The sequence below is a fragment of the Apteryx rowi genome, unplaced genomic scaffold (genome assembly GCF_003343035.1).
Source record: "Apteryx rowi isolate R43461 unplaced genomic scaffold, aptRow1 scaffold_642, whole genome shotgun sequence".
Taxonomy (NCBI): Eukaryota; Metazoa; Chordata; class Aves; order Apterygiformes; family Apterygidae; genus Apteryx; species Apteryx rowi.
In genome coordinates this window covers 414,535-428,189 of record NW_020450919.1, presented here as the reverse complement: position 1 = coordinate 428,189, position 13,655 = coordinate 414,535, and the positions used below count along the sequence as shown (strand labels likewise).

Below are 13,655 nucleotides of genomic sequence, written 5' to 3'. Positions count from 1 at the left end.
CCTACCATTTCTTCCTGCTAGTTATGCATGCTGAGTTTTACAGACACTCTTTCTATATTATACAAATAAAGGAAGCTATAAATAAAGCAGTGAAAATTTCCTTATTTGCTGACTTAAAAAAAAAAGGGGGGGGGAGGGGGCTAGGGGAAGTTGACTAGCTTTTTAGCCAAAGTTATTAAAGCCAGTAATATCTGTCCAGTGATAAATTCTCTTCAAATCTATGATCTCTGCTATTGCAAATTCTATGTCTGCATGAAAATAAGAGACTGCCCTAATGAGTATGCCCAGTTCTGGAATGTCCTCCTGTGACTGTGGAAGCTCAGCTCATAGCATGTCTTCTGTGAAGGTGATTTTCACTTRTAATTATTGGTCTTCAAATAACTAAGTAGCATGTTCATCAACTGCAAATTATGATTATCAATTATAATAACATTTTCATTAGCCTGTGTCACCCAAAAACACATAGATATGGGAAAAAGTTAAATAAACCTCTGCACTGCATGCAACAATGGGAAAAGGTAAATACATTTTGGAGTTAAATTTCTCAGAGTTTGAGAGTTTATTTTAAAAAGGTATGATCTTCACACAACAAAATCAGACAAAAAGCGATTTAGTTCTTTTATTACATGATGGATGCAAACAGAAGCTAGTTTAAGATATTTTTCAAGCTACACGTACTAAAGTTCAGAATATGGTTCTGATATTTATGTAAACTGTCCTGTAAATAAGGAGTAAACATACAGTTAACCATTCTTCATCTTTCCGGAAGATCAGTGTTCAATATTAGGAACAATATGGTGAAGGACAGTAATGGTATCTTTCTGCAGGTTGAATATGGTTTGATAAACATACTTCAAGCAAAATTAAAGTGTATATGTTTTATTTTGGTTGTAACAATTTTTACAGTAATGAAGCCAAAATTTTTTACAGAATATGCTAATGTTTATATTATCCTAAAATTCAAGCTCTCCAAATATAACAGAGAAAGAGATAGCAAACAAGGGATGAAATATCTTCAAAGCTGAGATAAAATATGGAGGAAAAGAATCTTCAGAAAAGATGCAGCATAGTGAAAGGGTAGCGCTGAACAAGGAAACAGGGGTAGGAAAGGGAAAAAGCAAGGTTAAGAATCTAAAGCTCCTCCAGCAATATGCTAAATTAAGAAAAGGGGTAAAAAATTTTCTTGGATGTGTTTCATACATTCTGTGTAATTAAAGTGCCGTTAGGGAATAGGTTGCCAGTTGGTTTAAGCATTGGACTGGGACTTGGGAGACCCAGATATTTTCCCCATTTCTGCTAATAGTCTTCTGGGAGACTTTGGGCAAGGTGCTTCATTTATCAGTTTCCTTATGTTTATATGTTGCTTATGATGCTGCATTCTGTTTAAAAAAATGAGGTTCAAGAGAGATGAGGATGTAATGAATGGACAGCACTCTAGGTTTCCAGTAAGAGATGCATGTTTATGTGTCCTAATGAAGTAATGCAGTTTAAGTCTTGATGGCCTGAAGTTTCTAATATTAACAAAGAAAAAGTGGTTTGGGAGAAATTAATTATATAGTGTAACTGCCCTACTCTTAATAACAGGGGTTTTCTCTAATGCTATGTTTAACTTTTCTCTCATCTGTGTTTTCTTTGTTTGTTTTTTAGCCCCTTGAATCACAGTGAACTGAAGAAAGAATCCTCCGTTCTCCACATTTCTAAATCTCAAGGAAGATATGGGTCAACACCATCACCTCAGCCAAAACTCCCCTCCCAACACCCACTACAAAAACAGGGAAATAGTAATACCGACAAAACTCAGGTTGCACAGATACACACGGCCAACGGAGTAGTAGCACAAGACCAGGTGGAACGTGAGGACAGGAGATTACCGGATCATAGCTCCACTCTGTCCGCCCTAGTTCCAGATAATTCAATCAGCAGTAGCTTGGTAAATGGGGAAAGAGAAAGCACTACCAGAGAGTCATTGCAGACTACAACTGCCTGTGAAGGACAGATGCTTAACTGCTGCTACAGGACTCCAAGCAGTGATACACTGCTCCCATCTGAAAAAGAAACTCTAGAAATTAATGCTAATGTGAAGGAAGAACCAAATGAGGAAATCAATAAGCAAGATCAACCTGTAGAAACAAAGGTAAAAAGAGAAGTTATGTCTTTCTTGCTGTATTGCTGCTCTGGATATTTTCTATAGGCTTTTATTATAGAAAAATAAGCTTCTTTTTCACTGTGAGGGTGACAGAGCACTGGAACAGGTTGCCCAGAGAGGTTGTGGAGTCTCCTTCTCTGCAGATATTCAAAACATGCCTGGATGCAATCCTGTGTAATGTGCTCTAGGTGACCCTGCTTGAGCAGGGGGGTTGGACTAGATGATCTCCAGAGGTCCCTTCCAACCTCAGCGATTCTGTGATTCTGTGATTCTTAAAGCTGGTCAGAAAGTAGAAAATCTTCTGTGTTCTTTTTTCTAGAACTTGAAAATTTGTTATCATTTGCCCCACTATTAAGAAAGGTTCTTTAAAAGAAATCAGCAATTTTGTCTTAAAACACAAAGTGGAGCTAAAAGCTTGACCATCCAGTTGCTATTCAGTGACATGCTTCTGAAACTAGCAAGCAAAGAATTAGAAACTGGCTTTGGGAAATCGTTTTGGTATTGATAATTTTATACTGTAAAATGATAGATTCTAGAGCAGGAGCTGTGCCACTGCAAGGGGTATTGATGTGTTTCTAATGTATTCTCAGAGTTTAAACAACAACAAAAAATTTGGTTGTACCTTTTCCTCTCCCCTTCACTGAGTTAGGTATCTGAGGGTTTTTAAAAAAAAAAAGTGAAACTGAAATGTGTGTATTTAGCAGTATGCTTGTGTTGTGACAAACTGCAAGGACATGCATATAAAATTCCACGTGTAGTGAACTGCAGCAACAGGGCTGAAGGCAGAACTGTCATGTTAGTCCTTAACTTCGATGTAGGCAGTTTTCAAGGCAAAACTGGAAGGGCGGTAGCCATCTGCTAGCTATCAGCTAGACGCAAGTATCAGAGTATACTAAATATATGCCTTGTTAGGAAGGAGAACTATATGATGATGAATTTGAGCTTCCTAATAAGGAGGGCTTTAAATAATTAAGGGAAATGAGTGTGTGGAAGAAAATCTGTTTTGAAAAAATGAATTGCAGAAAAATTGTGTGCACTTCCTCTTTTTAAAAGTTTGCTCATGTTGTTTGCCTCCTTGTACTGAAGGATTTATGTCCAGTGAATTTATTAATAGTTCTAGTCCTACTTTGCTATGTATGAGCCATTGCAGAGGGGGCCTGGACTAGACCCTCTGAGCTCTTCTCTTCTCATCTGAGGCAAAGGGGAAAATATCTGGCAGGAGGGGCAGCTGCATATAGCTGAGCACTGTTAAAGCTGTTCACTAGTTGTCAGGAGCACACTTTCACCACTTAACTACAAAGCTTCAGGGTGGTTCTGGAGTTTGAAATGGAGGATTTCATAGCTCTAGTCTGCATTTTTGTGTCTTGTTCTTATACAGATAACTCTGGGTTTTCACTCCCAAAGTAATGGCATCTCTCTAAGCCCTTGAGCTTGGATAGCTAGGGATCTCATGTGTACACACATGAGGATAAATTCTGTATGTGAGACAGGTGGGTCACAATTTTTGCACATTACAGGATAAAATATCCTAGCTAATGACCAGAAGGTGGTTGGTTTTTTTTCCCCCTCTTCCGGTAATGAACATTGTGATCCTGTCTATACATAAGCCTGGTAAAAATCCAGGGCACCTTTAACCTGTCACATCTCTTTCATTATGTTTCCGTCTCCTGTTCAGTAATGCCTGTTTCCCCTCTCTGTGCCAGTAAAAGACACTGAATGCTCCACAGGCAATGTTAAGCTTGAATCCAAATTACACAGTAAGGTGCTGGCAGCTTTTTCAGGAAAAGGGAGTAGTTGGAGACTGTTGTGGTATAAAATCCAGGAAGGAACTCAGCAAATGCTTGGAGAAAATGCTAACGGGAGCAATCTCATTGAGGTCTGTCTGTGGCCAGCTGGGTGACCAGCTGTTCTCTGGCTTGTATCAATCAAAAGTTAAAGTGTGAAGTCCGATATAACTGCGATTAGATGTATTATTTGCTGGTGCTAGAAAGATTTAAAAAAGCATGCAGGATGACTCTTAAAGAGAACATCAGTGGAGGACTGAATCTGTGAAATGAACGTCACCTTTAGACTAGTGAGATCGAGAAGCACATATACCGCAGGCTGATCGGAGTGCCACTCTTTACAAGTGGCACTGATTTAGATGAGTTTGATGCTACCTATAGACTGAAATCAGCCCTGTGGAGCTTTAAGTTCCTGTTGCCATGCTGGAATAGGAGGAGAGGGTGCTGAGGAGCAAGAAGGGTCTAACAGAGCTTCACTATTACTATGTGCAAGTAAGCATTGGCATGAAGCAAGAGCTTTTAGACAGTCTGTGGTTTTGCTATGCACCCACATAGTTGGTAGAAGATCTTAAAACTTGGATGCAGCCCAGTTAAAGTTGCAATGAATTGAGCAACAACACTCTTATGTCCTTTTTAATTAAGCAAGTATAGGTACAGTTGAGTAATAGAAATAGGAGCAAATGCCTGTGAGTCATAGACAAACTTTAAGTTATGTATCTGTTTATATAATTTGATACTGATGCAATGTATCTTCTTGTCTCCTGCATGCCATACTTTTTAATACAAGGAAGAGGAAAAGGTGGTGCTATTGCATTGCAAATGTGTGCCTGACAGCAGAAGTAAATTAAATCCATTGCTGGAAAGCTGGGTAAATTGAACTGGGAAGTGGTGCAAAACCAAAGCACAAATTGCTTTTAGACTTGAAAAAGAAATTTCATTTCGAAATAATGCTTCTCTTTGGTTTTTTTTTTTTTCCCCTCTCATAACTGTAGATCTGACTCAGATCAGATTCTTACAGGTTCTGGAAGGGTTTAGGCAAAACTTAGTAAATTTGGTAGTGTTGTTCTGAAATGTTTTCCCCAAAAGATCAAAGAATAGAGCAAGCTTTGTTTCCCTTATTGACTGTATTAGATAGTCTGTAAGTCATAAAACACAAATATCGCAAGGAGAAAGACAATTAAAAGCTAAGAATTTCTTCCTTGTGGCAGAAGCACCTTCTGTCATAAGATTTGGTTTCCTAAAATGTGGAGGCTGAATAGTACAAGAACATCCCAATCAATTAACTTCCCGAAGAACGTCTTGTGAGAAATCTGCCACAAGAGTTTGCTGAAGACAAGACGACAAATCCTTCTGCATTTGTTCTGAGCTTGGTAGGAAATATAGACAGAGACTGCGTGCATTCCACAGATGGAGAAGAACCCATTGTGCGTCTTTATTAAAGCCTTTACTTAATGGCAGTGTTGGGGGATCCGGTGCTACAGATGCAAAGCTTCTTGGCGATTACATATTTCTAAATGTGAATGTGGAGATATTTAAAAGTGGGAAGAAACTTTCTTGCTAAATTAACTTCCTGCCAAGAAATGATTTACTTTTGCAACACTTGAGAAACAGAGATGAAGTAAAATCGTGATTCTACAAATTGATGTTCTTCCTCAGCAGTAAATCATGAATAAAGCTCTGTCTTCAGCATCCTATGTAAATATGTGTAAATCCTCATGGGAAGAATCATCTCTTTAGTGATACCAGGTTCTTTACTTCACTGTCTTGGTTGCTCTGCAAGAAACTTGCCAGTCCTGTGTTTAATGGACATATGGTTAACATATATTCCATTAGTGCATATTAACTATATGTAGTCCATGGACTATACAATCCATTTATTAACTATATAGTTAATAAGTGAGAAGGTGGTGGTAGCACTCAGGATTTTCACTGCAAGTCTTGCAAGATTCAGTGCTTTTTTTCATTTCAGAATCTAGGGGCTCAAGCGCTGAAAGGAAATCTTAAGTTCTCATGGAAATTTACATTTCTATTCCTAATGCTTACAGAAGAAAGCTTTGGATCATGAAGCATTTATGACATGAACAGCTAAGAAGAAAAAACAACCAAACCTAGTCTGTTACTTTAGACCAAACTCAGCATTAAAACAAAATAAAACATATACTGGATGGTATTTATTTGTATTCTGCAGCTCTTATCCTGTCTGTGTTGTTCGATATGTTACTGCAAAGTCCTTGGGGCAAGGACTGCACTTAAAAAGGAGTGAATCATATACTCCATCGCTGCTGTGTTGGGAAATGTAGCTGTTTTCTTGATGGGAGATGGCTCTTGTCTGGCTGCGGTAATGAGTTATCGTAGCAACTGGTCCAGTATATTGGAATGTTGGTTTACATCAGGTCTACTTTAAATTAGTGTAATTTGTGAAAGTTTAGGACTATGGAAAAACAATGTTGGGAAACATGAACCCAGAAGCAAAAAGTTCATACCCTCACCAGCAGTTTTCATGCCTCATCTTAACTTCAGAGTTCAACAACAATTTAAAAAGTATTTGCTTTAATTTTTTAAGCATGCATAGTAATGAAATAATTCTAATGGTGTGCAACTTTGTACTAAGTAGTATGTAATTCAGCCTAAGTAAGGGCTTAAGTAAATAAGAAATATTTACTTTTAGGCCTCTGTTATAGAAATACATGTTTGCAGTCCTACCTGCATAAACTTTGCCAAATGTTTGGATGGAATGGAAAGTATGCTATGGTCAAGATTATTAATTTTGAAATACTTTAGCTGATAAACGATTGAACCAAAATATCTATTTCAGTTCTTTAAAGAGTTTCTTAGGTCACAACTGACTTAAGTTACTTTCATAGCTTGTCTTTACTAAGCAATACTTTTGTTTATTGTTCATGCTTAAAATAAGAATTGCTTGTTCATGAAAAGAAATAAAAAGTTACAGCATTTGTAATAGTTAAGTAACTTGTTTAAATGTATATACTTATAGTTTAAAAAATATGTAACTAAATGTCTAAAATCACAGTTTTTGATAGTTACTTTCCACAAGACAAAACTGAGGGTTCAGTTCAGCTGCAGCCATGGAATTAATAGTAATATTTTATTCAACTCTCTCTCTTTTTTTTTGGGGGGGGAAGATTAGAGATGCATTTTTTAAATTGCCTAAGTGTTTAAAAAGCTGCTTAGGCATTTTTTACATGGTTGTATTCTGTTTTGAAGTGGAGCTTAGCCACTTAAAAATGTTACCTCACACTTCTGATATTTTGCTCAGCAATTGAAATCCTAAACTTTTAATGTCAACAATCTATGTATATCAAAGAAATCATTCCTGATTGTTTTTATGTTTTGAGTCATGCTGTGTTATGGACTGTCACATTAGTTTGAAAAGTTCCGTGAAATCAATGAAAAGCTGTACTTAAAATCCAGGTATATCTTATAGTAAATTTTTGTCTCAATATTTTTATTAGCTGCAAAGAATGCAATATTGATGCCGATTTACTGCAGAAATCCTAGGATATAAATATAAAACTCTCAGAAAAATGTTTCTATTTCTTTAATTTCTATTGTCTTATTGTTCTACTTGTGAAAAGAGATGGGCATTTGTGTGGGTATATACATACATACATACACACACACACACACACACACACACACACAAAAATAAATAAATAAATAAATAAATAAAATCTCAATATAGCTCCATAGTAGAGCTTGACTTGTATCTTAAAACAGAATTAATATTCCCTTTTGCTGTTTTGATTTGACTTATTCATCAGAGCAGTATTTTTTTAGGGAAGCATTGAAGTTCTCAGAAGTTGAATACTAGCCTCATGTTTTTAAATTTCTTTTAAGAATTTTCCCCGTGACCTCTAAATGGGTTTTTCAGAGGTGTTTTGTTGAACAACTATAGTAACGAATGGCTCTGTGTCATTATCACTGTCACAAAATATTCTTCAGGATTTATTTCTGGATTGCATTGTAAGAATTATTTCCCGCTGCTTCAGAGTAGCCAAATGCAGGTGTGCAGGGACCTGTGCTGCTTGCCCCGTTGTGCCTGCCCCGAGCCCCTAGCTGGCAGCTGCCTGCCTGCCCACTCCCAGGAGGGCTGCCTGGGCGGCTTGGCACTGCTGGAGGGCTGCTGCGGGGCCTGGGAGCACGCGACTTCCCTGTGAGTCCTTCCCAGCAAACGTGCCTTGTGGTGTGATGTGGGCTACCAGGATATACACATATATAYGTCTTCTGTAGCCTGTATCACCCCCTATGCTCAGAACAGATGAAGGGGATGAAGGACCTCTTCTGACTTTGTACTTCTCTCTATATACATTTCCAGTATAACTGGCATCACTTGCACTATCAACCAACTTGCTGCCAACACGTGGCTGCCACTCCCATGAGAAAAACCTTTGTAGGAGCTGGACACCACTGCTAGCAAAATGGCCTGTGACRTGTTGTTTTTAACAAAAGGGAAACCAGAGTGAGCTCAGGGAAACCCGGTGCTTTTCTTCGGATGGGATGCTGGAGAAGGGACTGAAGTGGGAGTATGAGCAGGGAGGAGGATGGAGCTGGCAGTAAAAAACACACTTAGGAGTTCATGGAAAATGAGGAGAAAATTTTGAGATGGTGTGGTGGGAAACTGAGGATTTCCCTAAAAGAAAACCAGCAGTATAATTTCCCATTATTCTCGCACTGATCTAACCCTCTTGGTGAGCGCTCTTATGCTTGAATAGGAATATGCCACTGTTATTAAGTGATAACTCATCCATGGTGTGTATTTTTCCCATTTATAAGATTCCTGAGTGAGGTACTGTGATTGATGTAGAAAGGAGACTGAGGTTCAAGAATAAGGAAGATATGGAAGGGAGATACTGAGCCAGGGATCAGAGTAAAGTGAGGGAGCTAGAGGTATTTGCCTTGACTCAGGAGTGATGCTTAAATACTTCTTTCAATTGGTCATTTTGTGGGATGTTTTTAAGTCTGCTGTGCATGGTTTTCCCCTCTCTTAATTAGTTCCAATAATCTTCAGATAATTGTAGCTTGGTTTCTATAGAGTGTTACTTGAGGGAAAGCACATGTTTTAGCCAAAGAAAAATTTGCAGAGGAACCAGTAGCACCCACAGTTTGGTGCCTCAAGCCCACACATGAGGTTCCTTGTAAATGAGTGCGCTGAACAGCGTGCTGTAGCTGTAACAGCTAATCCTGCAAATCTCTGCAGTGTCTCTTGACAGCACTTAGAGAGCAGTTCTGTGGGTTACTGTGGTTGCTCTGCTGATTTCAACGGATTTAATGAACAGCTTTGAAGTCACTGTTTGAAACCTGTGTTTAGAGCGGAGGCTAACATTGAAGATCAGGATCGAAACGTGTTTGAATGTGCAGTACTTAGTGAATACTGAAAGGAGAAAAAAGCCACTGAAGTCCTTTAAATGAAAGCTCTGTACTTGAGCATTCTGCAAACAATCTTTATAAATGTACTCGCAAATGTTTGTCTTAGTCTTGTGGAAAATGGTACGTGGATTGTAATCAGAAATAACTTTTTAAAGCGCTCTGTTTTTTAATGAAGGATATCTGCGGTTTGTCTAGAAAATTATCAACTTCCTATATGCTCAATCATAAGATTGCCATTTACTCAGGAAAGGCTCAGATGTCTTTAAATGTGAATGTTTTTCAGTGCTAGCAGTAAATCTGAAAGGAAATCTTGTAATGGAAGTGTCATTTTGTTGAATTTGACATTTGGGAAAATGAGGCATTTGCCAAATGTTTTAACCTTTTAGAATAGAGTGCTTTCATTTTTCTGTTTTGAAGTGACTTCTCAAAGCAACTCATAATTTCATATTCTAACATATATTTGATATAAATCTGAAATTCAAATAACCATTTTCAGTTTCAGGACAACTAAAAAATATATTTTGTGGAATGAAAGACTTTGATGTGAAAACTTCCCTTAAGAAAGACAAGTAACTTGTGTAAAGGCCTAGTGAAAGAGTAATCTAATTGCGGTCAACAAATTATCATCAATGAGTATACTCATGAACATAAAATGTTTTGTACAGGATTTTTCAATAATTCCATTATGCAAAGAACAGTCAGTTCAAATAACTTTCAAAATGGAGGTTTTGAATTCCTGTGCAAACTGCAAAATTTTAAATGTTTTAGGCTGAGTTTTGCTCTGCAATGTTGCTGATTCTTGCCCACCTTCTGAATTGTTGATTAAATTACTGAAAAGTTAATATTTTAAGAAATAGAGTGAATATTGCTAAATGTGAAACTTGGACTTCAGTTATTTTTGGAATATAAGGTAAACATGTGTCTCTTCAACTTTTTTTTTAGTGTTAAATTATGTTTCCTCCAGTATTCTAAGAGATCTTATTTTTCTCCAGGAGACAGATGAACAGAAACGTCACAAAATTGCCAATGAACTTCTGCATACAGAAAAAGCCTATGTTAGCCGACTTGACCTCCTAGATCGGGTAAATTTTCCTTGAATTTGTTTTTATTTTCTTACCTCAAGTTGAAGTTGAACAGCTATGCTTGTATGTGTGGATATAAATTACGTAGAAGGGGTGGTGTGGTTTGAGCATTCTGCTGGCACTGCCAGCCACTTGTTTGCAGTTGCCACATAAATTTGCCTTTTTTTTTTTTAATTTAGGAACACTAAATTTTAAAAAGTATATTAGAATTGTATGGGTAGTAAAAGAGTATCATTTGTGAGCGTGTTCATGTGTAGACTTTACCATGAACAATAGTAGTGCAAGCTTTATACCAGTGGTCCTTCCAACAAAGGGGATGGATAATGTTATGCTCACTCATTTCTTGACTTGACAAGGAAGGTATCATATTTTATAATATTGAAATCACCTGCCCACTAGGAATTCACTAAATCTTTCACATTTGAGCCACCTGCACAGCATTTTTTCATTATTGTCAAAGAACCTGGCAGGTACCCATTGGAAACTGCATATGCCCTATTTTCCCACTGTACATTTGGACTAAATCCTATTAAAGTGAGCAGAAATTACTCTTCCTGCAAGGAAAGGGTTGAATTCTGGTGCTCTGAAGAATCAAACTGCTATTTCTTAAGTGTGAAGCAGTCTGTAGTTCTTGAATATCCTTTCAAGTCTTCTTCGATACCTATATCCATTTTACTTAGATACCTAGGATACATTGCCTTACTCCATGACAGTTTTCTCAGGCATCACTGTTTATTTAAATTTCTCATGTGTAATGCATAAAGTATGTACACAGAAGTTGAGAAAGAAATAAAAAGTCTCAGCCAATTTATTAATTGTTCAGACTGCTTGGGGATCTCAGTAATGGTCTTTATGAAAGTGGATTTACCAGGCTGACCCACATTGGGATGGATATGTGTATTTTAAAAGACCAAGTATTGCAAACAAGAGCTTTGCTTTAGAGACATAAAAAGATATCAATTATGATGGAAAATGTTTACTTCATTTATAGGTTTTTCTAATAGGCAACATGGAAGTATTTTCCTTGATTCAATCGTAAGTGCATTAGTGTATGCCTGTTTTTCAAATATTAGCTGGACAGAGTACTGAGAAATTAGTTTCAAGCACAGCTACTCAGTTGCTGATAATGAGAGGAAAGCAGAAGATTGGGAATGGACTGTTATGTTTCTAAACTGGGTTAAAAAGCTATGTAACCTTTCTAGTTTTCAAAGTAATTTGTCAAAATTAACTAATAATCCTCTCAGAGCCACAGCAAAGGAAACATGTCTTAAAGTATATGTGAAGGTGGTGACTTTTTTCTTCTAAAAGGTCTATACTGTCTCACCTGGGATTATCAAAGCACCTGACTTCAGTTTCTTTTTTTTCTTTTTTTCCCAAACCCTTATCCAAGCTTCTGACTGCTCTTCAAGGGAGATGCAGTCTATTGCCCATTAAAACATGGGAGAGGGAGAGGGAGGGGGCTATAGCTCCCCATTAGCACTGTTTTATGTGACGTGCATATTGACAGCTGCACAGGTCTCCAGTCATTGTGTAGTTGCATCTACTCTGGGTATAGTTCATTGATTGAGAAATACACACACACACACACACACAGAAACAAATATATATGTGTGTTTTGAAAGAGAGTACAGAAATACTAAAGAGCCCAATCAGACCTGGAACACTTTGGGGTTTTGAATGTTGTATGGGGACTGGTCATAGACTTCAGTTTTAAAAGGATAGGGAGGTGCAGCATACAAGCAGAGTAGTCAGGCTAATGGTGATCAGACATCAGGCTAATTGAGGAGAAAGCAAGAATGGAAAATGAGATTGGGACACCATAAAAACTGTGATCTAGCTGTTGAAACAGACAGCATGCCTGGAGTCAAACCAAAATGGTACTGCTTTAGTTTGGCCTCCCTTAGTCTGCTCATCCTGTAACACTTTTCTGTCTCAAAAAGAAAAAAAAAAGTAAGTTGGGTGCGAGAGGAGGAGAGGCAGTCTTTTGCTTCAGGTTATGGGAAGATGATAAATAATTTGTCATTATCTGCTTTTACTATTGGTGTATTAATTATGTCCCAGTTGGAGTAGGAGGGAAGGACGGGTCTTAATCCACTGATGAAAGATAGTAGGCTGATAGGTTTGGGGTTCTTTTTCTGTATTGCAGGTATTCTATTCCAGACTCCTAGAAGAAGCTAACAGAGGCTCATTTCCAGCTGAAGTGGTTAACAAAATCTTTTCTAATATCTCATCAATAAATGCCTTCCACAGTAAATTCTTACTTCCAGAACTTGAGAAAAGAATGCAAGAATGGTAAGAGGTGATTTACTGGTTAATATACTAATGAAACAGTGTCTGTAGAAATTCTGTTACAGGGTTGAAGGTAGGGAAGGTACCTTCATAATTAAGCACTCTAGTCCCAGGAAGTACTGCGGGTAGAAGAACATCTGCTCTTCTGCCATTCATCAGGATCTGATTCAGTAGAGGACTTATGTCATTTGCTTAAAATAAAGGACATCTATTTCACCGAAGCCAATGAGATTACTCATGATTAAATGCCTTGCTGAATTAGGGGCTTGAATTAAAATTATGTGTTACCTGATGATTTTTTTGGACAGAATACAAAAATTGAGATAAATAGCATGTATGTGTTAGTTTGTCTCACACTCATAGGACATAACTTTTGCCATTACTGCTTTCACATCTGTGATAAAGTGGGATTCATTTTAGTTTTTCTGTGTTTTAGTTTTATCAGTTTGAAATTAAAATCCAGACCAGGTATATGTTTTGGTCATTATTTCCTGTAGCTTTTCTTGATAAGACCTCCATTTGGGTCAAGAAAGATAGTTTAGGTACAAATATGCTGTGTAATGATCATGTATTATCGCAGTATCTTTATTCTTCCTTGGTGTGCATGATTACAAATATCTTTGGGCTGTGAAAAGTATGGAATATTTAAATATAATCATATGGTTTTGATTTCTCTTATGTAATTGTCAAATACCTTACTTTAAAAAAAAAGAAAAAAAAGAGTGTGTTTTTTTTAGTAAGGTATTTCCTTTTCTCAAATGAGATAGGGAAGTGGCAATAGTTTGGGTTTTTTTCTGTTTTTTTTGTTCTGTTTGTTTCTTTGTTTTGACAATCCAGATTCTGTAAAATGATTTCCCAGTGGTATTTAAAATAGAAGAATGGATGTCATGTGCAAAAACAGGGTATCCCCAAATCTTCTATAATGCAAAAAAGTAAATAAAACCTAAGCAGCATGAAATATAGCAA

The 13,655-nt window shown here is 37.2% G+C and overlaps 1 protein-coding gene across 5 annotated transcripts in view; it reads left to right on the top strand.

The window, feature by feature from the left end:
- The window catches only part of FGD4 (FYVE, RhoGEF and PH domain containing 4), an 89,030-nt gene that overhangs the window by 52,676 nt on the left and 22,699 nt on the right, over nt 1-13,655 (top strand). For all 5 annotated transcript variants that reach the window (XM_026084495.1, XM_026084494.1, XM_026084493.1 and 2 more), the window contains 3 exons: nt 1,648-2,134; nt 10,311-10,400; nt 12,547-12,692. In XM_026084495.1, the coding sequence (XP_025940280.1) occupies nt 1,648-2,134; nt 10,311-10,400; nt 12,547-12,692 (723 nt within the window). The remainder of the gene's footprint in view (nt 1-1,647; nt 2,135-10,310; nt 10,401-12,546; nt 12,693-13,655) is intronic.